The sequence below is a fragment of the Lathyrus oleraceus genome, chromosome 7 (genome assembly GCF_024323335.1).
Source record: "Lathyrus oleraceus cultivar Zhongwan6 chromosome 7, CAAS_Psat_ZW6_1.0, whole genome shotgun sequence".
Lineage (NCBI taxonomy): Eukaryota > Viridiplantae > Streptophyta > Magnoliopsida > Fabales > Fabaceae > Lathyrus > Lathyrus oleraceus.
In genome coordinates this window covers 69483546-69510043 of record NC_066585.1, presented here as the reverse complement: position 1 = coordinate 69510043, position 26498 = coordinate 69483546, and the positions used below count along the sequence as shown (strand labels likewise).

Below are 26498 nucleotides of genomic sequence, written 5' to 3'. Positions count from 1 at the left end.
CAATCAATGAGATTTCTAAGTCATAAATAAAAAAAGTGTTAATATTACTTATTTTGACACTTTTCTTTTTTACATTATTATTGAGTAAAATTCATATAAATCTCACCATATTGAAAACTGACCCCACATACAATGGTGTGAGACTCACAATTGTTACTCAATTGTTAGAAAGTAAGTGTTGGTAGCAATTCAATAAAAAAAGTATTAAAGTAAAAAAAAATTGTAAAATAAAAATCAGTCAAACCACAATTCAACCGACTCAGTTTAGCATGTAGAATGTCTGATTCATCATCTTAGTAATCGTTAAATTTGAAACATTTTTTATTTTCAAATGTGTTTATTTTATTTTGAGTAAATGTCACTCTTAAAATGAAAAATTATGATGGGGAGAGATAAAATATTTATTAAAGATGATATATTTTTGAATATTATAGAAAATAATTTTACAACATTTTTGATATATTAACCAATGGTATCTTTCTAAGCCTCTTTCCCTTTATGTATGAACAATTCCAGTAGAGATTTCATAAGTTTCTTTTAGGAGAAATACTTGCATGATGACAACCCACCCATGGAAATGATCACAACCCAAGGAAATTCAAGTTTCTTTCACAAGAAATACTCATCTCACAACCTCTGTAGAACCTACACCTTTGAACAAGGTGTGTCTGATATTCGATATGCATCAGTGTCACACGACACAACACCAACACATTACTATACTTAATTTATTAATTTTTTAAAAAATTATTACAGTGTTAGTGTCCATATTAGATCTTCATAGCCCACATCCCAAATAAAAACTATACATACAAAAATATATATTACTTGCTTAGTTAAAAAAATATCAATCATTTTATTTCTTTTCATGTTTGTCCAAGACAAGATCAACAAGTGTTTCTCTTCTTTCACTTTGATTATAAGAGACTTGGTATTGCAGTTTCAGTTTGTAATTGTACTTGTGGATAGCTGAAATATTTTCCTTCACTAAATATTTAGCCATTACTATGAAACAGTTGAAGCAAGAAAGGTAAAAAAAAACCATAGTTGAAAGAGTAGGAAAGAATGAGAAGAACATAACGTCATTTTTAGGACGCTGCTATGTTTATGAGTCATAAGACACTTCATGCTGCACATTACAAGTTTTTTCTTCTTGTTTCCCTTACTGAAGTCCCAGAGAGTAGCAGCCAATGGTTTAGAAGCCCAATACTTCTGGGCAAAACACCTTCCAGTAGAAGGTAGTCCCGATCCATGCTGGTTCTGTCAGGTACGAGTATCCACGGTATGCGCTATTCACAATTGCTTTGGCAGCTTCTGTGACTGATCTTATAGGCACCAAACTAAGTTGAAGTGTTGATCCCCAAAAATAGTATAAAACTCATAAACACTATGAAAAACCAAATATTTCCCTTGTGCAAAATAAAGCTAGCGTACATCTCTCATTTCTTGGGTCAAGAACCATTTCCTTTGGGTCATTTCTGATTATATCAACCCTGGTGTAACTATAGGTATTCCTATGTCCTTTCCCAGTTCAGTTCTTAGACTCTCATACAAGCTTATCACTGATGCTTTGCTTGCCTGATGGATTTTGAAAGCTATAAATTGGCTACTGGTTACTGACACAACAAAATATATACTACTTAGTAGCGAAAGCTAATCTAATTAGCGTAGTGACGAGGCTTTGTGTATTGCATTGTAGAACATAATTCTTGGTGCAGGCAACCATCTAGACGAGAGCTATTGCCAGCAACCTCTTTGAGTCGATTCTTTCTTATGGCAACTAGAGCTTGGCGTGCTCCTCTCTTACCTTACTCATATGCCAAATGCTTAATTTGCAAAACAAAGAGAAACCAAATTCTATTTAGTTATATATTATTCAAATGGTTTATTTAGCCTAGCCTAGCCTATGCCAGACGAGGCCACTATGATTAGTACTCAATCCGTTTCTGGGTCATTTTTTTATACTTTTTACACGTATCAAGAAAGCTAATTATTATTGTTATTTTTCAAACAATAATTCTTCTTTTATCTATAATACTCTTAACTATTTATTACATTTATTTTATTTTTTCTCTCTGTAATAATTACCTAGGGATAATTTTGACAAAAATGCATTTAAAAAAGTGATACTTAAAAAAGAACGAAGAGAGTAATACTTTTCCTTATCACATTCTCACTAAACACCGACACCAATGATTAAATTAAATATAATCATAAGTGTCGGTGTTAGTGTCAGATACCGACATCGACAGACACATTATTTCAACAGACTTTGAAAGATTTTTTTTTGGTAAAGGGAGTATTTATAGTCCAATATCATATAATTATTTAAAGGGTAATGCTAATTTGTGTCCCAGGAGCACTATGGCACAAATTAAGAACTAAACGAAGAAATAATATTTTAAAAATTATTTACTGATTTTAATAAAAATATATAATTAAATTTTTTATTGATTTTTTCAAAATAAATTTTTTATAAATAGATTTCTTAACTTTTGCCCCCTAGCATTAGACTCCTTATTTTTAATATTATTGGGGTGAAATCTAAATTCATCTTATATAATTTCAATTATTACCATTGTCTAGATGATAACAATTGTAGAAATGTCTATACTGCATTCTCAAACACTTATCTCTACTACAATTTAAGAGATCACACAAAACAAACTTATATATAGAGTTAATCAATAAAAATCACATATTAAAGAGACCTTTGCAAGTCCAAATCTCAAAATAAAGTCTGCAAATTCCACTAAATAACATCTTAATCTGTCTTACTATTTCCTTTCTTACAAGCAGGGTTTGGCAAAGGCCCAAAGATGTGTTGTTGGACCCAATCCACAAGCTCAGGATAAAACACCTTAAAAGGAAACAACACTTTGACCCATGAAGGATTTGTCACATACATATCTCCTCTACATGCACTTTTCACTATGTCTTTGGCACAATCAAATGCTGACCCCATTGGAATTATTCTCAGACAAGTCTGCAGTAATTAAAATGAATTAGAACACATGGTAGAGTAAAGTGCATTGGTTGAAATTTAAATTAAAGGAGGTGTAACATTATAACTGACTAACCGTATTTTCATAAGCCTTCAATGCTAGTTCTGTTTTGATAAATCCTGGTGTGACAATTGTTATGCCAATAGACCAACCAAGTTCAACTCTTAATGTCTCAAAGAAACTTATTAATGCTGCCTTACTAGCCTGACACCATCCAACAAACCATACATAAATTATTTGATTGGTTAAATAATTGAAAAGTAAAATAAAAATGATGTGTAACTTTACATTATAGAAACTGGTTCTTGGAAGAGGGAACCATCCACAAGTTGAAGCAATCACTATGATCCTTCCTTTACTTTTTTTTAGATGTGGAATTGCATGTAAAGTCCCATGAACTGCTCCCCAGAAATTTACATCCTGTCATAAAAACTTACTATAATAGATTCTTTGTTCATAAATTTCAAAAAAAGACTTAATTAGTTTTTCAAAACACATGAAGCAGAATCAATAGCTTACTATAATTGGACTGTATTTAGTAATATCAGAACAATCCTCTATCAACCCTGGAATTGTAATTCCAGCATTATTGACTAGATGATCCACTGCATGAAACACATAAATTCGATCAAGGAGGTAAGTAAAATCAGATAACGATCTTTCATAATTTATTCGAAAGTAAAAACTAGCGTACGTTGTTTAAAGTGGTCAATTGTTTCATCGACAAATCGTTTACTTTCTTCAGCGTCGGAAACATCTGCGCCGATGAAGATAACATCAGGAGAACCAAGAGATCTTGCCATTTCAGCCACTGCTACAAGATTCTCCTTTCTAATGTCAACAAGGGACAACCTTGCTCCTCGTCTAGCATATTCATAAGCTAATTGCTTTTTAATGAAGTAACAAGGTTTTATTAGCAACATTAAAAATATTAACATTCATAATGAAACTAAATTAGAGTAAATATATTATATGTACCTCCCCAATTCCTGAGGCTGCCCCTGTGATTAGTACTACTTTTCTTGCCATGTTTTCTTTGTACACCAAGTTTTTTCCATGAATAAGCAATTTGAAGAAAATATAAGGTAGCATAATGATAGGGAGTATAATCAGTGACAATGGGGGCAATACTACATTTAGTATGTTGCAAATTGCACTCATTGTTTTGGGACTTCGGATATCACAACTTCCTATGCTAGAGTAGAAGATATGTCTCTAAGTTTTTGGCAATAATAATTATGTAGTATATACATACATTATATATCCAGATTTTTAGTAGTTGGGTGTTGATTATTTATTGTTGTATACATAGTATTATCGAGGGTAGTTGGATGTGATTGAAATATATAATTATGGCAAAACCTGCTAGAGAAAAAAAGTAGGTAGCTTAAGTAATGGTCACGTATGCAGTAAACATTTAAAATTTCTTTAGAGAAAAAGGTAATTTAAAATGGAACAGGTTGAACTTTCATCTCAATCAGTTATATCCCTTATAAATGTCAAACATAAATTTAATGTTGAATAATGACTATTGTCTTCAATGAAAGAATTCTTGTAAATCTACATATATTTGATACGAAGAATTACGACAAATGATGCAAACAAATAAATGTATTGTTTGGCTACAAAAATGTTCTTGATGTGATAAAGAACAATATGAATCTTCTTATTGAAGGTGCAACGAATGCATAATGAGTATCACGTAAGGAAGAAAAGAAGAAATATTTAAAAGCGTTGTTTTTAATCCAACAATGCGTTGATACAAATAAATTTGAGAAAGTTGGCGATTGCGAATCATCGAACCAAGTGGGAGAAATCTTGGAGAAGGCATACCTAGGGTCTGACAAGGCAAAGATCGTGAGGTTACAAACTCACACACATCAGTTTTAGTTGATTCAAATGAAGGAGAAGGAGGCCATCCACAATTTTACGAAGAGAATTACTCGGTTGGTGAACCAAGTAAAAACATGTGGAGAAATGATTGCGAAGTAATATGTTGGCGCGAAAATCTTGCGCTCTTTGATGTCAAGATTTGATAACATAGTTGTTGCGATTGAGGAATCAAAGAATCTTGTGACGATGAACAAAGAGGAGCTACAAAACTCTTTTGAGGTCCATGAGTAAAAAAATGGAGGAAATGAATGTTGATAAGGAAAAGACAGAGATCGCTTTGCAAGCCTGTTTCAATGAGAGACGAGAAGTCGAAAGGAAAGTATCCCATGAGCAAAGTTAGAAGGAACTTTCAGAATTTTGGTGGAATAAAGTCTCAAAGTTCTAAGAATTCAATATTCCAAAAGGGTAAAAACAATAGCAATAGGGCTGCTGGATCAAACAACTCTAGAGGTGGAAATCTATAAGGTAGAAGTGGAAGAAGAATGGTTGACAAAAGCAGTGTGCAATGCTATATTTGTCAAAAGCTTGAGCATTTTCCAAGAGAATACAATTCCAAAAAGAAAAAAATCTCAAAAAGATGAAGCTAGAGTTACAAGGCAAGAATTCGATGATGATAACACACTCTTGGTCATGATCACAGAGGGAGAATGCAACAGCAACAAGTTGCAAGACATCAACAACACCAATTTGAAAAATGTTGCAAAGCTAAAGTGTATCAGGTTGCAAAGTTATGTTAACTAGTAACATACTAAAGAAAATGCAAGATTTAAAACAAGATTCACCTTAACATATCTCTCAAGTACCTTCTCTAAATTCACTAAACAATTCTCGAAACTCGATCCACACACGGAAAAGTCATCCATAAATACTTCCCTTATGTCCTCGATAAAGTCTGCAAAGGTGGCCATCATGCATCTCTGAAATGTGGCTGGAGCGTTACACAACCCAAACGACATCTACCGATAAGCAAAAGTGCCATAAGGGCATGTGAAGGTAGTATTTTCTTGATCGTTTAGGTGTATCAGGATTTGGAAATATCCCGAATACCCATCCAAGTAATAGAAATGCGAGTGCCTAACTAGGCACTCAAGCATCTGGTCAATAAACAGGAGGGGTAAGTGATATTTCCTAGTGGATTTGTTTAGCTTCCTATAATCAATATACACCCGCCAACCTGTTACCGTGCGTGTAGCCAAAGAATCTCCTTTCTCATTCTTCACTACTGTCACACCACGTTTCTTCGGTACCACGTGTATCAGACTTACCCACTTGCTATCTGATATAGAATAAATTATCCTAACATCAAGAAGTTTCATAACTTCCTTCTTGACAACCTCACTCATGTTGGGGTTCAGCCGTCTCTGGTGCTCTCAAGAGGTTTTAGAATCCTCTTCAAGCATAATTTGGTGCATACACACATATGGGCTATTTCCCCTGAGGTCATTTATGGTGTATCCTAATGCCTCAGGATATCTCTTTAACACAACAAGGAAATCAACCTCTTATATACCCAGGTTGGCATTAACAATGATAGGGCGGCTTAGTTCAGTATCTAGAAATTCATATATAAGGCTCTCAGGTAGCTCCTTAAGCTCTACTTTAGGATACTCTATGTCGGGCATCGGATTGGGAGTAAGGGAGAGACACTCTTCTAAACCTTCATCTAATAGTAATTCAACTTAGGGATCTTCAACTTTCAGTGTCATAGGCGCAACCAACGCTTCAACGGGTGGTGCCTCTAATGACATCTCTTTCAAAGATTCATCAATGATGTCCACAAAACAACATGTATCATCCATAACAACAACTTTCATAAACTGAGATAGAATAAACTCAATCTTCTCCTCACTAACCTCAAAAGTAAGTTTTCCTCTTTTCACATCAATTATAGCACTAGCTGTGGCTAAGAAAGGTCTTCCTAATAAGATCGAAATATTGGAGTCTTCTTTGATGTCCATCACTATAAAGTCTGTAGGAATGTACAACTACCCGATTCTAATTAGAATGTCTTCTAGTATGCCTACGAGGTACTTGACTAATTGGTCAGTCAGCTGAAGGGACATTTTGGTTGGTTTTAAATCACCTAAATTCAGCCTCTCACTAATCGAGAGAGGCATCAAGCTAACACTAGCTCATAAATCACATAAGGCCTTATCGATGACGAACTTTCCGATCACACATGGAATTGAAAAGCTCCCTAGATCCTTCAGTTTAGGTGGCATATTATTTTGTATAATGGAACTGCACTCCTCAGTGAGCGCCAATGTACTGTCATCATCAAGTATCCTTTTATTAGATAAGATCTCTTTAAGGAACTTAGTGTATGAAGGAATTAGGGTAATGACCTCAGAAAAAGGGAATAGTAATGTGGGACTGCTTCATGAGCTCCGCAAACTTTTTTAAATGACCCTCGGTCTTGGACTTAGAAAGTCTCTCAAGGTATGGAATGAGCGGTTTATAAAGGGGGGGGGGGGGGGGAGGTACACATTGTCTTTCCTTCTCAACTACCTCCTTTGCTTTGAGTGTCGACCCATTATCAACTACTGGTTCTCTCACCAGGATTTTCTCAATGGCTCTCTCTGGTTCCTTATCTACTCGCCTACTTACTGTTGGGTCTCTAACTCTATGATCAATGGGCCCGTCTAATTTCGTTCATTTCGCAGTGTGATGGCATTAGCATGGCCCTTTGGGTTGCGCTGTGGATGGCCAGGAAAAATTCCAGTTGGGGCAGTAGTGACTACTTGTTGCTAGGCTACTTGTGAGATCTGAGTCTCAAGCATTTTGTTATGTGTGGCCATGACATCTACCTTATTCGCCAATTTTTGGATGAACTCATTTGTATGAACATTCTGGTTTATAAATTCTTTGTTTTGATGAGTGTCGCAACCTGAAAAATACAGTGCGCGAAAAAAACAACCGGCGAAAGAAAAAGACAGAAGAGTCGCCACCGTGCGTTATTCATCCCAAAGGAGGGAAAGGAAACGCTCAAAGTAAACCTGAAAAAGGAAAGGACAAGACGGGGTCTCGCAACCAAATCTTGGGTTCGGGAGTCGGTTATGCGAAGGGAAGGTATTAGCACCCCTACGCATCCATAGTACTCTACGGGATCCACTTTTGTGGTTTTTGTCTAAAGGGTGTGGGTTTACCTAATGTGTTTATTTACTAAAAAGGTTAAGAGAAATGACTCGCGCGGATGTCGCATCCACTGCATACGTATCTCATCTGAATATGAGAATCAGAGTCTTTGTAGCTCGGCTGACCTATGGGTTGGGGGGATGTGTGCTCGCTAAGACATCGCGTCTTATGCCTACGTATCTCATCTGGAATGAGAATCAGAGCAAGCCGTAGTTCGGCTAACTACGGGGTTGTGGATTGGGTTTTGGACGAACGACGTCACTACGCAATCTACCGGATGCTCGACCTTTGGAGACTTACTCGCCTGTAGTAGAAGGAGTAAACATGTTGCTTTGGGTTTTAGGGTTTGGGATGCTCGAGGGCAAACAGGCAGTCCTTGACGAAGGAACCGCGCTACATGTGGGGATATGAATACAAAACACAAAACATGTATCTCAAAGTAAAATGCCACCAAAGGGCTCAAACATTGCCTCCTATCGAGGTCTTCCAGCTAAGAAAGCGATAAAGTACGAGAAAAGGAAAAAATTACCACACGGATAAAGATCCGAAGTTACAACAATTAAAGGATTAAGAAACCCAGGGATCTCCCAAGCTAAACACCATCAAAGAAAGTGAGTCAGTACAGGTAATCGGAATGAAACCTCCAGGGGTTATCCCACAAATAAAGTGGGAAACCACGCAAGTTATCCCTGCAAAAGTCATGTGCCTTCACAAAAACTCAACAAAAGGGTTAGTGAAACAAGATAGGGTAACCAAGAGTTGCCCCCAAATCAAGATGTAACCACATGAATCATGCTCTTTCAATTCACAAAAAGCTCACAAAAAGCAACCAAGGGTAGGAGGCCTAAACCTCTTGTCAAACACATGCATCAAAAGGGTATCAAATTCACCCATAATACCTCATACATTTAGAGCATTCAAATTAAAGGCATAAAGATGATGGATATAGGACATACCTGATGAGAGAGATTGATTAAGATTGAATGGTACGACCGGATCTGCAAAGTAATACTAGGGTTTGTGTGAGGCGGAGTGAACTTCTCAGGGCTGCCTGAAGGTCGCTGCAGAGTAGTTCCTAGGTTTCCTTCTCTCAAAATCTTTCTCCAGTGAATCTCCTAGTGTAACTCCAAGTCTGTTTTCCTCTACTGAAACTTCAGTATTTATAGACTGATTTTCGTGGGTAGTGGGCTCAAATGAGGGAGACCCAAGTCCAAAAAATTTTTGTTATATTTTATTTATTTATTTAATTAATTTTATTTATTTATTTATTTTTAACTTTTTTTTTTCATATTTTTTTTTTCAGGAAAAATGAAGGGTAAATTTTGGGGTATTACAGCTGCCCCTATTCAATCAACTGGAGACCCGAAAAGAAGATGGCAGCTGCTTTCGTACTTTCGAGGTATCAAAGGATTGAATACAATAAAAGCCCAAAAATTTGTACTGAAGTGAAGTGAAGTGACAATGCCTATCAGAATCGGCAAAGAGGTGGCCTTGAAAGAAGAATCCGTCTGGTACGGTGAGAGTCAGTCTGAATATCGAAAAAGAATGTTAAACTGGATACCAAAATAAATGGTAACATAGAAATAACCATGGCCTGAATGCCGCTCATCAGTCTGAATACTGGAAAGGACTTCGATCTGAACATCGGAAAATTGGCCTGAATGCCACAAGTCGCATCGACCTGAACGTCGGAAACTTCTTCGATCTGAACATCGGAAAGACTTGGCCTGAATGCCACTTCGATCTGAATATCGGGAAAACTGGCCTGAATGCCACTTCGATCTGAATATCGGAACACTGGCCTGAATGCCACTTTGATCTGAATATCGGAACACTGACCTGAATGCCACTTCGATCTGAATATCGGAACACTGGCCTGAATGCCACAAGTCGCATCGACCTGACCGTCAGAAACTTCTTCGATCTGAACATCGGAACACTGGCCTGAATGCCACTTCGGTCCGGATACCGGAAAACTGGCCTGAATGCCACTTCGGTCTGGATACCGGAAAACTGGCCTGAACGCCACTTCGATCTGAATATCGGAAATTGGCCTGAACGCCACTTTGGTCTGAATACCGGAAAATTGGCCTGAATGCCACTTCGGTCTGAATACCGGAAAAACTTCATGCCTGTCAGCATCGGCAGAAATATGGAAAGATAATAGAGGCGGCGCATTGGCCAATGACACTTGCTGGGGATAACAAAGGTAAGTCATGAACAATCTTCAGTCTGAGTATTTGAAACAACTTCTAGCTTATCACTTGGGATACCGAGAATGTTTTATGCTTACATGCGTATGTTTGAATTTTTCAATGGCGTAATGCTCCATGAAAATGGAAATGCTACGCGATTTGGAAGGATGCAATGCAATATGATTCTACATGCAGGGATGCGAAATGCTGGGTAGAATGCCAAGCTGAGGCAAGGGGATCTGCTGAGGAAATGATCACCATCTTCTGGACCCTGGCAAGGCTGTTGGAGATGCACAGCGCAAAGAATTCTGTGGGGAAATGACCCGCCACACGGTGTTCTAGCAATGACGAAATACCGAAATTCTGACTGGGGAGAGAACGACACTGAACACCTGCTGTTGGGGAAAGCGATAGTGGTTCTGGCAACCACGATTTGCGAGAGATGACTCAGTAAGGGAAGCAAACACCGATACGGTACCGAGGTTCTGCTTCGAGGAGAGAAACCATGGATCTGGCATTGGGATTATCGATCTGGCCTCGAACTCTAAGGAGCAGCCACTTCTGCTGGGGAGATACAGTCTGACACTGTCAACTCCGCTGGGGATATATAGTCTGGCACTGTCAACTCTACTGGGGAGTGTATGTCCTGAAACAAACGCTTGGGGAAGTACAGTGGTGAGAACCTGCTGGGGATTGAAGAATCCAACGCTTTGATCAGCTCTGCAGGGATAAGACACCAGATTCGTCTGTTGGCGACTTCACTGGGGAAGATATTCACGATCATCTACAGGGGATTTTAAGAAAATGCCCCGAGGGTATCTGTTCTGAATAGACGATCCAAAGCACTTAAAATTTACAACAATTTTAAATGTTTATTGATCATGTACCTGTAAAGCCCTTATGTGTCATGATGCAATGTTTATCAAAAATTCGGACGTCATTTTTGCAAACAAAACAGTAAAATGAAAATGAAAACAGAGATATACTGAATAACATGATTTTATTGATTGAATGACCTCTGAATAAGCATTTACATCAGGAAGCAATCCCTGGAAAGAGGTAATCGCACAAAAGATAAAAACAGAAATTAATCTAATGGCAACGTGAAATGGATTTCTATTGGGTTCCAATTCTGCTATGACTTGCTCGTCTTCAAGATCCTCCAGATGATCAGCCTTCTGAAAAGGTGATTGGACTGTTTCCTACCTTTCGAAAATTTCCAGTCATCGACATGAGATGAGATTCAGAACTAACTCAGAACGCAGTCATTCGCTTAATCCCTAACTTTTGCCTGGATCGCCCTTTTCGGGTTTTCAATCCACCGGGATACCCATTTTTGCCTAAGTTGCCTTTTCAGGTTTTCAACTTACCGGGTGTACGATCTTTTCATTTTTAATCCCTAATTTTTGCCCGAACCTTTTCATTTTCTTGGTTCGTCGGGATGCCCATTTTTTCCTGGACTATTCTTTTTACTGTCCAGCGGGTCTATTTTATGCGAAGTATTTTTTAACTGCGTCTGAGTTCACAGGGGAAGTGAAGCTTTCACCATCCATAGTTGCAAGCATTAAGGCCCCACCATCAAAAACCTTGGTGACAATGTACGGTCCATCATAGTTAGGAGTCCACTTGTCCCTGTGATCTGTCTGAGGAGGAAGGATCCTTTTCAACACTAAATCTCCGACTTGGAAACAACGAGGACGCACTTTCTGATCAAAGACTCTCTTCATCCGACTCTGATAGAGCTGCCCATGACAAATGGCTGGCATTCACTTCTCTTCGATAAGACTCAACTCATTGAACCTTGTCCGAATCCATTCAGCTTCGTCTAACTTGACATCCAACAAGACTCTTAGAGAAGGAATCTCCACTTCAACAGGTAGGACTGCTTCCATACCATACACCAGGGAGTAAGGGGTTGCCCCAATCGACGTACGTACTGAAGTACGGTACCCCTGCAAGGCGAAGGGTAGCATCTCATGCCAATCTCTGTACGTGACGACCATCTTCTGCACAATCTTTTTTATGTTCTTATTTGCCGCCTCAACAGCGCCGTTCATCTTAGGGCGATAAGGGGAAGAATGGTGATGCTGAATGTTGAAGTTTTGACACAACTCCTTCATCATTTTGGTGTTGAGATTAGAACCATTATCAGTAATGATTCTTTCGGGAATCCCATAGCGACAAATGATTTCTTTCTTGATGAAACGGGCAACCACATGTCTGGTGACATTCGCGAACGACGCTGCCTCGACCCACTTGGTGAAATAGTCGATGGCAACAAGGATGAAGCGATGCCCATTGGAAGCAGTCGGTTCAATCTTTCCAATCATGTCAATACCCCACATAGAAAACGGCCACGGCGAAGACATCACATTCAGAGGATTCGGCGGTACATGCACCTTATCAGCATAAATCTGGCATTTATGACACTTCCGAGCATATTTGAAGCAATCTGACTCCATGGTCATCCAGTAATAACCCGCTCTCAACAATTTCTTAGCCATTGCATGTCCGCCGACATGAGTACCGAAGGAACCTTCATGAACTTCCTGCATTAACATGTTCGCCTTGTGTCTGTCCACGCATCTGAGCAAAACCATGTCGAAGTTCCTCTTATACAACACATCGTCTTTGTTCAAGAAGAAACTGCCTGCCAATCTTCTCAAAGTCTTTCTGTCATTGTTGGATGCCCCTGCAGGGTACTCTTGATTCTTCAGAAAGCACTTGATATCGTGATACCAGGGCTTGTCATCGACTATCAGTTCAGCAGCAAACACATACGCGGCCCTGTCAAGGCGCATCACATCGATCATGGGAGCATGGTTCCAACGAATTACCTTGATCATGGAGGATAGAGTAGCAAACGCGTCTGCCATCTGGTTCTCATCACGAGGTATATGATACAATTTTACTGTTGTGAAGAAAGTCAACAGTCTTCTCGTGTAATCTCTGTAGGGGACCAGAGTGGGCTGGAGAGTATTCCAATCACCATTCACTTGATTGATCACCAGAGATGAATCTCCGAAGATGTCCAGAGTCTTGATTCTCAAATCAATGGCTTGCTCAATACCCAAAATACAGGCCTCGTACTCAGCTTCATTATTTGTGCACTCAAAAGTCAAACGAGTGGTGAAAGGCATGTGGGCACCTTTCGGAGTTGTAATGATAGAGCCAATTCCACTTCCTCTAGCATTGACAGCCCCATCAAACAACAAAGTCCACTTTTCGTTTGGATCAGGTCCCTCCTCAACAACTGGCTCTTCACAGTCTTTCATCTTGAGGAACATGATGTCTTCATCAGGGAATTCAAACTTCATCGGCTCATAATCATCAATCGGCTGCTCGGCAAGGTAGTCTGACAGAATACTACCTTTGATGGCCTTCTGTGACGTGTACTGAATATCATACTCTGTTAAAATCATTTGCCAACGAGCGACCCTTCCGGTGAGAGCTGGCTTCTCGAATATGTATTTCACTGGATCCATCTTAGAAATCAACAAGGTAGTATGGTTCAACATATACTGCCTCAGTCGGCGAGCAGCCCAGGCCAAAGCACAACAAGTTTTCTCAAGCTGCGAATATTTGACTTCACAGTCGGTAAACTTTTTGCTAAGGTAGTATATGGCATGCTCTTTTCGACCAGACTCGTCATGCTGTCCCAATACACACCCCATCGAGTTCTCAGTCACTGATAGGTACATTATCAGAGGTCTCCCAGGAACTGGAGGTATAAGGATCAGAGGTTTCTGTAGATACTCTTTTATCTTCTCGAAAGCCCTTTGACAATCTTCATTCCACCTGATAGCCTGATCTTTCTTCAGCAATTTGAAAATTGGCTCACGCGTGGTTGTTAGGTGAGAGATGAACCTTGCAATGTAGTTCAACCTCCCTAAGAAACTACGGACTTGCTTCTCTGTTCTTGGCTCTGGCATTTCCTGTATCGCTTTTACTTTGTCGAGATCCACCTCAATCCCTTTTCCGCTAACGATAAAACCCAGCAATTTTCCCGATCTCACCCTGAAAGTGCACTTGTTCGGGTTAAGTCTCAGTTTGAATTTCCTCAAACGCTCAAACAGTTTCTGCAAATTCACCAAATGTTCTTCTTCTGTCTGAGATTTGGCAATCATATCGTCCACATAAACCTCGATTTCATGATGAATCATATCATGGAACAGAGTCACCATAGCTCGTTGATATGTTGCTCCAGCATTTTTCAGACCAAACGGCATCACCTTGTAGCAGAAGGTGCCCCATGGGGTTATGAAAGTTGTCTTTTCCATGTCTTCTGGTGCCATCTTGATTTGGTTATAGCCAGAAAATCCATCCATGAAGGAGAATACCAAGAACTGAGCTGTATTATCCACCAAAACGTCGATGTGAGGTAATGGGAAATCATCTTTAGGGCTAGCTCTGTTCAGATCCCGGTAGTCGACACACATCCGTACCTTTCCATCCTTCTTAGGTACTGGGACGATGTTTGCAACCCATGGCGGATAATTGGTGACTGCTAGAAACCCTGCATCCAACTGCTTTTGCACTTCTTCCTTTATCTTGACAGCCATCTCTGGTCTTGTTCTTCTGAGCTTCTGCTTGACCGAAGGACAACCTTCTTTGAGAGGCAAGCGGTGTACCACGATGTCTGTGTCCAGCCCAGGCATGTCCTAATAAGACCAGGCGAAGATGTCAACGTATTCTTGCAGCAATTCAATCAGCCCTTTCTTCACATTGTCTTCTAAAGCAGCCCCTATCTTGATTTCTCTCTTGGCGTCCTCGGTGCCGAGATTAATCACTTCAACAGACTCTTGATGCGGTTGAATAACCTTTTCCTCTTGTTTTAATAACCTGGTAAGCTCTTCAGGGAGTTCACAGTCTTCATCACCCTCTTCTTCAGCTTGAAAGATTGGATTTTCAAAGTCGAAACGAGCCGTAGCAGAAACATTATCAATAGGATCCGGTGATGTGCATCTGCATGAGTGATGGTATGTGCTTATGAGTGTGAACAAGAAGTGAAAACTAAACAAAACATTGCCATTTTTTTATTTTGAAAAACTGCAAAAATAGAAAGACAGGGAACGAAATATTTGAATGCAAAAATACATCCTTTATTTATGATAAAAATGCAAGTGTCACATAGACGGGCCCTACAATGAGTCATTACGCCCTGGGCGGAACGTAAGACTTGGATATGCATGAATAAACAAAGAAAATTACTCTTCAAGAAGAGTGACTTGGATAATCTCTTCAGAAGACCAATTGTTGATGACTTCACCCGGGATCCTCGGACGCACCCAGTTGTCAATGTCACAATCACTATCCCCATCTTCTTCGTTGACTGCAGAGACTTGACCATACTGAATGATGCCAGCACTGGAGAAAGTGATCGGCCTCTGAAGTGTTGTAGAAGTCAAAACTGGCTGATACCCAATCCCGAACTTATCTTCTTTCACTGGTAATTCCAACAGACGCCCCCAACCGGGAGCAACACCTGAATCCACCACGGCCCGTGCCTGCTTAAAGGATGAGATAGAGGCATCCGCTTTAACCTCTTCCACCAGAGTTGCATCCTTGATTTGAACTGACTCAAAAGCCTGACACAGAGTCTCATGAATTTCACCTTCTACTTCTACATACTTGAATGTAGACAGGTTACTGACCAGGATGTCCTCCTCACCACAGACGGTGATAATTCGTCCGTTGACCGGAAACTTAATCTTCTGATGTAGAGTTGAAGAGACTGCCCCAACATTATGGATCCAAGGACGACCCAGTAGGCAACTGTAGGAAGGACTGATATCCATCACGTAGAAGACAGTGTTGAAGGTTTGTGATCCAATCAGAATTGGCAATTCTACCTCTCCAAACACCGATCTCTTAGAACCATCGAAGGCTCTCACAATAAGATCTGAAGGTTTCAAGACCAAACCCTCTACTTCTAACTTCGACAGGGCTCTCTTGGGTAGCACATTGAGAGAGGAGCCTGTATCCACCAGAACATGCGATAGCACGGTGTCTCTGCATTCCATCGAGATGTGCAGAGCCTTGTTATGATTGCGTCCGGCTGGTGTCAAGTCAGAATCGGTAAAACCCAACCCGTTGCCTGCATGCACATTGGCGACGATCCCTTCTAGTTGGTTTACCAAGATTTCTTGAGGTACATATGCAGCATTAAGAACCTTCAGAAGTGCCTCCCTGTGTGCCTCCGAACACAACAGGAGTGAGAGAATGGATATCTTGGACGGAGTCTGAATCAACTGATCGACTACCTTGTAGTCGCTTTTCTTTATGATTCTCAGAAGCTCGTCCACATCCTTTGCAAAAGTGGGCTCAGAACCATCCTGGGGTGCAGAGGTACCCTCATTCATGACTTGCTTGCCTTTAGTTTTCGCCACAGCATCAGCATTATCAGCTTGGGTAACCGACGGTGAGAACAATCTACCACTCCTGGTGAATCGGCCGATTCCACCGACATTATCCACTGCGGGACCGTCAAGTTCAGGCTTCTGACCCTCTTCTACTTTCAGTGGCCGTTCCACCTTATGATCGTGCATATACACACTCCCCTCATAATGCCACGGAATGACCCTTTCACTGGTGAAAGGTAAAGGACCATGGGTTGTGATGGTCATAGTAGATCGTCGCACTGGTGGCACGGGTTGCGCTTCTGGCACACTGATCTGATTAGTTGGGTAGAAAATAGTGATAGTAGCAATATCACAGTCGTACTCGGAAATCTCATTCATTGAAATGCAAGCATCCGAAACATCGGGATCAAGTTCAATTACATCAGGATCATCCACATTGGAAAAAATAAATACATCATCATGGATTACAGAATCAGTAGGAACAACATCTGCGAATTCATCAATAGCATCTTCAAACCCTTCTTCCTCAACCCCTTCCACAAACTCTTGGACAGACAAATCTTCAACCTGGAGGATACCTTTGTCGAGCAAGGCCTGGATACCCTGTTGTAGCTTCAAACAACCTCCACTCTGAGTGGCACAATCCAAACAACCCTTCCCACAACCGGGGAAAACATCGGCCTTCAGCAAGCATCCCTTGATATCCAACAATGGAGTCTTCAACTTCAACACATCTCTAATGGACTTGGCTTTTCCCTCTATCATGTTAACGTTCGCACCACCATGCTGGGGCATGGGATTGTTGATGACATTCGGAGCCGGTGCAAGGTCGATGGCCTTCAAATCTATGAGGTCTTGAACTACGTGCTTAAAAGCTTTGCAATTCTCAATATTGTGGCCAGGTGCCCCAGAGTGGAAGCTACACCTAGCGTTGGCGTCGTAACCCACCGGAAGTCTACCAATAGGAGGAGCCAGAGTGCGCAGTTGCACAAGTTGTAGTTGTTGAAGACTAGAAAGCAACTGAGCATACGACATTGGAAGGGTGTCGAAACGCCGGTCCATCATCCTTTGCCTCTGTTGATAAGCGGGTCTGTTACCCGGTTGCTGCTGCTGTTGATACTGAGCTGGTTGACGTTGTGATTGTTGTTGTTGTAGTGGCGTTGCAGCTGGAATGGTCACAGCCGCAACATACGGTTGCTGATGATAATTCTGAAAATTATTCCTCCGGTTATCCCTATTCTGATAAGAAGATATGGCATTTGCATCCCCTTCTCTCCTCTTCTGTCCCTGAATGAACGACTTCTTCACCCCTGATGAGGATCCACCTCCACTCTGGCTCTTATAAGTCTTTAGGTAATTCTCCACCCTTTCTCCAGTAGAGACCACATCAGCAAAGTTGGAAGCATTGCACCCCACCAGACGCTCCTGATAAGGTCCAGGCAGCGTATTCATGAACATGTTGGCCATTTCCTTTTCCAACATAGGAGGCTGAACACGGGAAGCTGTATCCCTCCAGCGTTGAGCGTATTCCTTGAAGCACTCATTGCTTTTAAGAGACAGATTCTGAAGTTGAGTTCTGTCCGGAGCCATGTCTGCATTATACTGATACTGCTTCACGAAAGCCTCTGCCAAATCCCTCCAGCAACGGATGTGGGCTCTGTCTAGCCTCATATACCATTCCAAGGATGCCCCAGCCAGGCTGTCCTGGAAGAAGTACATAAGTAGCTTCTCGTCATCAGAGTATGCAACCATTTTACGGAAATAGGCTTGCACGTGAGTTTTGGGGCAAGAGCTGCCATTGTATTTGTCAAATATAGGGACCTTGAATTTCGGTGGCACCCTCACACCTGGGACCAGCCCCAAGTCAGCAACATCTACTCCCAGAGGATTCTGTCCTTCCACTGCTTTCAACCTCTCTTCCAATCTTCTAAACATGGGGTCCATGCCAAAGTCTTCCTGAAGCAAGGGGAACTAATCATCCTGACCATCCTGAATGGGTTGTTGATCTAGGTTGACATGCGGGATCGGGATAGGCCCCGGTCCATTGGGACCATTAGCCTCTCCAGCTGGAGGATCAGCCAACGTCTCTGGTTGAGTAATAGGGGGATCCCTCTGTACCAACAATCTAAGCTCATGCTGTCCTTGAGCCACCCCTTGAACCAAATCCATGAATTGATTCATGCGAATCTTCATCTCGGCGAGCTCTGCTTGTAGGCTCTCCATCGCTCTCTGTTGATTCCTTCGGGTACCGTATCGGTGAATGCTTGAGTCAGCTATCCTGCTAGTGGGACACCAAACAATATGAGAACACTGCAGCGGTACCTGTTATGCAAGATATGACAATGAGTATGTAAATGCAATGCCATGTTTATCAAATCCAAAAGGTATTCTACCCCCTTGATTCCAGTCTCACATCAGGCGAATAGTGCAAGAAGACTGAGTCATGGATAAACTTCTGAGATCAAGATGCAACAAAGGGAAACCAACATACAAATGAGTTCCAGGAAAGGGGCCTTAGCCAAAAGTACATCAAAAGAGGATCCCCGCAACAAGCCTGTGGATTATCACTACATAGCAACAAAACAAAAAGTAAAGGGAGGAACATAAACCAGGAATCAGCCTCCTGTATACAACCCATAAGGACTGCTCCTCACTTCATCCAGTAATGCCACCGTGTCGGGATGATCTGGAGATTCTGTCAAATGCCGGATAAGCAGATTCCTCTTGTGAATGATCCCATCCAGTTCATTGATGTGCTCTCTGTAGTAATTCCCATCATCTTCTCCGAATACCTCTTCAAGTCTGGATTTCTTCAAACCTGCCAACACCTTGAGTTCTTCAATCTGTCCTCGAGCCTCATTGAGTTGATCTGTGATGTAGCCATTAGTAGAACGGGCGCACAGAAGCTCATTATTTTTCCCCTTCAGCAAAATCGTCAATTTCTCTATCTGACCAGTCAGTTCGGCTACTGTCTCCTCATCCTTTGCCTTCCGAGAAGTTGAAAATGCATCCCATTGCTCCTGCCACCCAGCTAATTTACCATGAGCATCTACTAACTGCTGCTTGACTCGCCTCAACTCAGAACTGGATGATCTCAAGGCTTCATCTGTCTTCCTGAAGAAGTCCACTTCCACAGCAAATTTCCTCTCTGCTTCCTTTTGCAATCTGACGGCTTCCCCCTTCTGATATTCTGCCTCCTGGAATTGATGCATACAGTCTTGCAACTTCTCACTTAACTCTGAGTTCTCGACTTGAAGTCTCTCCATGGAACTCTTCAACTTGTCGTACTCCTCTCGGCTCACCATTGTTGACTGCTCAGGAGTAGGTGGATACAAAGGTTCTTCAATAGGGAACGGCAGACCAAACTCTTCGACTCTTCCTTGAAGCCACTCTTCATACCGAGGGTAAGTTCTACAATCTCCTTTTCCAAGGACGGTTCTTCCTCTCTTGATCACCTTGAGCCAGGCCTCAACTGCCTTACGGGATACCGTCAAATCAGGCGAAGAATGGAAAAACAGAGATTCTTCCACATCCTTTTCCAAAGGCGGAGTTCTTAAAGCATATCCAAACTGTCTAACTGCTAGAGAAGGATTATAGTTGATTCCTCCTCTCCTTCCTACCAACGGAACATTTGGGACGTTCCCACAACTATGAATAATATCTGCCCGAAGCAAGCTCCGGTCGGACCACCAAGGAATATCTTCAGCTCTCAACCCCATCAATCTCTTCGACCAACTCAACGAGTCCTTGACATTAACGAACACTCCTGATTTGGGTAGGTGAGAACTGAACCACCTATAAAACAAAGGCACACAACAATTCAACAATCCCCCTTTTCTATTCTTATTTCTGTGGTGCACTGAATGAAAGAAATCTCCTAGCAAGGTCGGTACTGGATTTCTCAACACGAAGAGGCGTATTGCGTCCATGTCCACAAATTTGGCAACATTAGGGAACAAGACAATCCCATACACGCAAAGAGCCAACACAACATTGAAACCCCTCTTGTTACCGTCTTCCAGCTTCTTCTTTGCTTCTCCCAGTAAGAAACTCAGATGAAAACCACTAACTTCTCCTTTCTGACACATATTAGCCTTCCAGACTGATTCCTCCAAATATGTGGCTGAAGCAACCATGCTGAGATCGGGCAGAAACTCAGAACTGTAGAACAATAACTGTGACCTGATAGGAACTCTGAGAAAACTGGCAATCTCCTCCAGAGTAGGGACCAAGATATAATCCGGGAATGTGAAACACCTTAACGGAGGGTCATAGAACTGTAGCAGTGTGAATAGGGCGTCATGTTGATCTTTGGAAAGAACCGTGACGAAACTTAGAATCAGACCGTAATCCTCTCGGAATCCTTCTAGAGAACCAGGATCCATTAACTGCATCAACTGTTGGATGGACTCCAGACAGACCACCGGAAACTTGTAGGCGACAAGTCTCTTTCTGCCAATATCCATCTTAAGAGAACCAGAAAAACTCTGACTGGAATCAAGAAGAAGATGTAAACCCCCTTGAAATGGATAAACATGTGTTAAATGATATGAATGCAAATGATGTGATGATGTGAATGCAATGCAGTGGCATGTCAATCAGGATTGCTGTATCTGCTTGAACATCTGTCGGGTTAAACTGTCTGAAGAGAAAACCACTGAGGAATATAATACAAGATCAAAGCTCTGCTCCAGAAAACCGGGTTGGTTGGAGGTTAAGGTTTCCTGAATTTAGCCCGCCCCTCACTGGTAGGTTCTAAGAACAGAAGTTCGTCAACTTCAGCCCTTCAGTCGCGAATAATACGTTTACCACTAAAGGTTTGGCATTATTACGGGATAAAAGACCTCCACTGACTCCCCTCAACAGGACATCCTAAAGCAAGTTCCCAGTCTCGGGGTCCTCGGATTGATCAGCGAGAATGCGCCCACCAGAGCTAACATAATCACGTCTCGGAGGAGAGGCCTCGACTGAGTTCTCGGGAAATGGTCACCAAAGTCGACGATTTCTAAAGGAACATCATGTCGTTACGGAACATCCGTAGGACATAATATATCCAAAAGAAACCTCGTCTGGGTGTGGTTCTTCATGAACGACTTAACGTAGCAACATGCCACGCAAGCCTCATGATCATCCACTCTAAAACCTGTGTGTGCACTCAAGCCTGGGTAATGGGCTTATCTCTCGTAGAACATCCCATCCCAACAAACAAACAACAGCTCCAACAGATACAGCAGATGAATGCAAGCAAGTAAGTAAATAAATGTACAAAAGCATGAACACCCAATGAACAAGAAATCACAAAAGCTAGGAGGGACTCGCTTAGGGAAGATGGACCAGCAAGAGGTCAACTTCTTAGTATTTCCCCAGCAGAGTCGCCAGCTGTCGCAACCTGAAAAATACAGTGCGCGAAAAAAACAACCGGCGAAAGAAAAAGACAGAAGAGTCGCCACCGTGCGTTATTCATCCCAAAGGAGGGAAAGGAAACGCTCGAAGTAAACCTGAAAAAGGAAAGGACAAGACGGGGTCTCGCAACCAAATCTTGGGTTCGGGAGTCGGTTATGCGAAGGGAAGGTATTAGCACCCCTACGCATCCATAGTACTCTACGGGATCCACTTTTGTGGTTTTTGTCTAAAGGGTGTGGGTTTACCTAATGTGTTTATTTACTAAAAAGGTTAAGAGAAATGACTCGCGCGGATGTTGCATCCACTGCATACGTATCTCATCTGAATATGAGAATCAGAGTCTTCGTAGCTCGGCTGACCTATGGGTTGGGGGGATGTGTGCTCGCTAAGACATCGCGTCTTATGCCTACGTATCTCATCTGGAATGAGAATCAGAGCAAGCCGTAGTTCGGCTAACTACGGGGTTGTGGATTGGGTTTTGGACGAACGACGTCACTACGCAATCTACCGGATGCTCGACCTTTGGAGACTTACTCGCCTGTAGTAGAAGGAGTAAACGTGTTGCTTTGGGTTTTAGGGTTTGGGATGCTCGAGGGCAAACAGGCAGTCCTTGACGAAGGAACCGCGCTACATGTGGGGATATGAATACAAAACACAAAACATGTATCTCAAAGTAAAATGCCACCAAGGGGCTCAAACATTGCCTCCTATCGAGGTCTTCCAGCTAAGAAAGCGATAAAGTACGAGAAAAGGAAAAAATTACCACACGGATAAAGATCCGAAGTTACAACAGGATTAAGAAACCCAGGGATCTCCCAAGCTAAACACCATCAAAGAAAGTGAGTCAGTACAGGTAATCGGAATGAAACCTCCAGGGGTTATCCCACAAATAAAGTGGGAAACCACGCAAGTTATCCCTGCAAAAGTCATGTGCCTTCACAAAAACTCAACAAAAGGGTTAGTGAAACAAGATAGGGTAACCAAGAGTTGCCCCCAAATCAAGATGTAACCACATGAATCATGCTCTTTCAATTCACAAAAAGCTCACAAAAAGCAACCAAGGATAGGAGACCTAAACCTCTTGTCAAACACATGCATCAAAAGGGTATCAAATTCACCCATAATACCTCATACATTTAGAGCATTCAAATTAAAGGCATAAAGATGATGGATATAGGGCATACCTGATGAGAGAGATTGATTAAGATTGAATGGTACGGCCGGATCTGCAAAGTAATACTAGGGTTTGTGTGAGGCGGAGTGAACTTCTCAGGGCTGCCTGAAGGTCGCTGCAGAGTAGTTCCTATGTTTCCTTCTCTCAAAATCTTTCTCCAGTGAATCTCCCAGTGTAACTCCAAGTCTGTTTTCCTCTACTGAAACTTCAGTATTTATAGACTGATTTTCGTGGGTAGTGGGCTCAAATGAGGGAGACCCAAGTCCAAAAAAAATTTGTTATATTTTATTTATTTATTTAATTAATTTTATTTATTTATTTATTTTTTTAACTTTTTTTTTTTCATTTTTTTTTCCAGGAAAAATGAAGGGTAAAGTTTGGGGTATTACAATGAGTTTGGGACATGACAAAATTTTCCATCATTAGCTCCAGATTAGACTTTTTAGGCGTAGGAGGAGCAACATGGGCTCCTTTATGATTCTGGAAACCAAGGGGAGTAGGATGTGGTGGGCTAGGTGCAAAGAGATCATTATTACTTCTGTAGGAGAAATTAGGATGATTTCTCCATCCATGATTATACGTATTGGACTAGGGATTCCCTTGCGCATAATTATCATGGTCATGGGAAGGCTCAAATAACAATTGACAATCAATAGTGACATGTCCTTGGACTCTGCAGATTTCATAGAGGGGAGTCACAACAGCTATGGTAGCTACAAGGATAATGGTCATATTATTGATCTTTTGGGTGAGGGCATCTACTTTGGCACTCATGTGATCTAGGCCTCTCACTTCGTACATGCCACCTTTTGGTTGAGGCTTTTCAACGAGAGCGCGCTCGCTTCCCCACTGATGATGGTTCTGGAAAAGTTGGTAGGCCTCAGAGAATGGCTTATCCATCAGATCCCCTTCATCCACAATATCAACTATCATCCTCGTATTATAGAGGAAACCATTATAGAAAGCATGGATAATCAACCACTTCTCTAACCCATGATGCAAGCAAAGTTTCATCATGTCCTTATGCCTTTCCTAGGCTTCAAAAAGGGATTCTCCACCAGCTTATCTAAAACAAGTTATTTGGTTTCTTAATACTTTTGTTTTACTAGACGGGAAATATCCAGCTAAGAACACCTTCTTGAGCTTATTCCATGTAGTAATAGAATTGGATGGTAGGGACTGTAGCCAAGCTCTGGCTCTGTCCCTCAGGGAAAAAGGAAGAAAATGTAGTCCAATGGATTCTGGATCAACACCATTACTCTTCAACGTGTTAGTATACTATATGAACACGAAAAAAATGCATATTAGGGTCCTTCGTTGGGCTACCGGAGAGCTAGTTCTGCTACACAATTTGCAGCAGATAGGGTTTCAACTCAAAAGTGTTACCCTGAATGACAAGGTTAACAATGCTTGAGTGTGGTTCGTCGACAAAGTCCTTAAGAGGATGCTCATCATTTTGCGTAGCCATTGTGATAGTATATTATGCACGAAGCTGTTCTAATCGACATCTAATATGAATGAAATACTCGATCTCGTCAATCGGTTGTTCTAGTTCATCCTCGGAGTTACGGGTACTTGGCATACAACCGAGAAAAGGGAAATAAAAAGTAAAAAGTATGCCTTTGTCTATACGGCACAACATCGGAATCACGTTATTGACTATTTTGGTCCCCGACAACGGTGTCAAAAACTTGATAGGTTTGCAAGTTCACGAAAATATGAGTTGTAATATAAAAAATGCCAAACCCACAAAGACCAATGTCAACCTACCGTTATCTATTACTACTATGTAAATTTAAGGTTGCGAATGATTGTTTTGATTCGCAAAAGAAAAGAAATAAGTTTTTTAAAATTAATTATGAGACGGGATACCAGAATGTCGCTCTCGTCGACCGTTAGCGCTCACGAAGTCGTTGATTATAATTAATATGAGACAATGTTTATTTTGCAGAAAAATAATTAATTTTTAAGGAACCATTTGCTTTCGCATAACCGAAACCGAATTTTAGCATATAATATATGCTGACCGCTTTCGCGTGTCCAGCGTGTTAAAGTGCAAAACTCTTTTTGAAAATTAATTACTTAAGGTAGAAAAATTAATTTAAAGGTATTGTCAGCTTTCGTACATCCAATACCAGATCTGAAGTTCATAAACGTCCTATTTCGCATGTTCACTTATGCTCTTAGAATCACCTTTTTGAAAACTTATTTTTTCCTAATCAACTAAAAAATGTTTTCGCAGTGTTAATAATCAAAAACATAATTTTTCCTATGGCCAGATAAATGTTCCATTCTTTCGAATCGGAATTGATATCTCTAAGTTTATGCTTTCGCAGTTAACAATAATGTTAAAACAAAAAATAATTCAGGCCATGAAACAACTCCAAATTAATTACAATTTTTATGACATATTTCGAGCACCATCGATACCACAGTCCTCACACTCCGACCTCGACAGAATCAACCGAACATGCTATTAAATTGCAATTGGTACCATAGAAGACATACTTAATATAATAATAATAAATAAGCACATGCAAAGTAACATAACAAAAGCAGTAAAGAGAAATGGAACCTGTTATGATAGAATACATAATAATATATATTGAGAATGCTCCAAACTGGTACGAAGAAGTGTTGAATAATTTTTTTGGAAAGACTATGCCAGCAAGATTAAATTGCAATCGACCCAAATACTGACAAGAAAACTCTAAATTCTGACTCAAAGTTGAAGTAATTCCTGAGTGTGAGAAAGTTACTGCTTTTACAAAAGTAACTTTTTGCCTAAAAATAAATTCTAAAAGCTTCGATTATCAAATCTAAACTAAAAGTCCATATTTATAATGTCAAAATTCAAACGGAAGTGCCTTAGATCATGTAGGAGAAAATGGTGGAAAACTCCTTTTGCTGAATCTGAAAACGTGGCTAAACAACTGAGCATTAACACCATAATTGGCGTCATGGTAATGACTGTAGCGGTAAATTTTTTGAGATTAAGCTATCGATTAACTTAACTCGCAAAGCAAGAGTCGCTACCGCGCTTTTATTATTTTCAAAGAAAAAGGGAAAAAGTACGAACAACATCCAAAGAAGTTTTAAAGTAAAACTAATAAAAAAAGAACAAGGGTCTAGAGGTTAGTTATGAAAAGGGAAGCTATTAGAACCCTAAACATCCATGGTACTCCATGGGAACCTCTTTGAATATGTGTAAATTTTGGTTTAAAAAAAGTGTTGTTTGCAAAAGATTGGAGGGATAGGAAAAAAAGTGTATTTTTTATGATTTTTTGTGTTTGCCAAGACTTTTGAAGTCTCATGCCTACGTACCAACAAA

General features: G+C 40.8%; 1 protein-coding gene, 1 non-coding gene and 1 pseudogene across 2 annotated transcripts; 1 reads left to right on the top strand and 2 right to left on the bottom strand.

The window, feature by feature from the left end:
- Positions 1 to 354: 354 nt before the first annotated feature.
- Positions 355 to 1816, bottom strand: LOC127102085 (11-beta-hydroxysteroid dehydrogenase A-like; annotated as a pseudogene).
- An 837-nt stretch (positions 1817 to 2653) lies between these two features.
- LOC127107970 (11-beta-hydroxysteroid dehydrogenase 1A) lies at positions 2654 to 4254 on the bottom strand. The gene is made up of 6 exons (XM_051045321.1): positions 3984 to 4254; positions 3700 to 3892; positions 3525 to 3610; positions 3294 to 3425; positions 3081 to 3209; positions 2654 to 2986 (listed from the first exon to the last, which is right to left on the bottom strand). Exons 1-6 carry the CDS (start codon positions 4164 to 4166, stop codon positions 2765 to 2767), a joined length of 945 nt encoding a protein of 314 aa, XP_050901278.1. The 5' UTR covers positions 4167 to 4254; the 3' UTR covers positions 2654 to 2764.
- Positions 4255 to 24155: 19901 nt separating this feature from the next.
- On the top strand, positions 24156 to 24263 carry LOC127109355 (small nucleolar RNA R71). Its single transcript, XR_007796664.1, has one exon. It is a non-coding gene; the product is annotated as a small nucleolar RNA R71 (small nucleolar RNA).
- Positions 24264 to 26498: the final 2235 nt, after the last annotated feature.

Excerpts from the sequence above, each read along its gene's own strand:
- LOC127107970 (XM_051045321.1), bottom strand. The coding sequence starts at position 4,166 with ATGAGTGCAATTTGCAACATACTAAATGTAGTATTGCCCCCATTGTCA. Across the intron at positions 3,426-3,524 it reads CTAAATACAGTCCAATTATA|GATGTAAATTTCTGGGGAGC; the intron begins GTAAGCTATTGA and ends TTTTTATGACAG. Across the intron at positions 3,210-3,293 it reads CAAGAACCAGTTTCTATAAT|GCTAGTAAGGCAGCATTAAT; the intron begins GTAAAGTTACAC and ends GGATGGTGTCAG.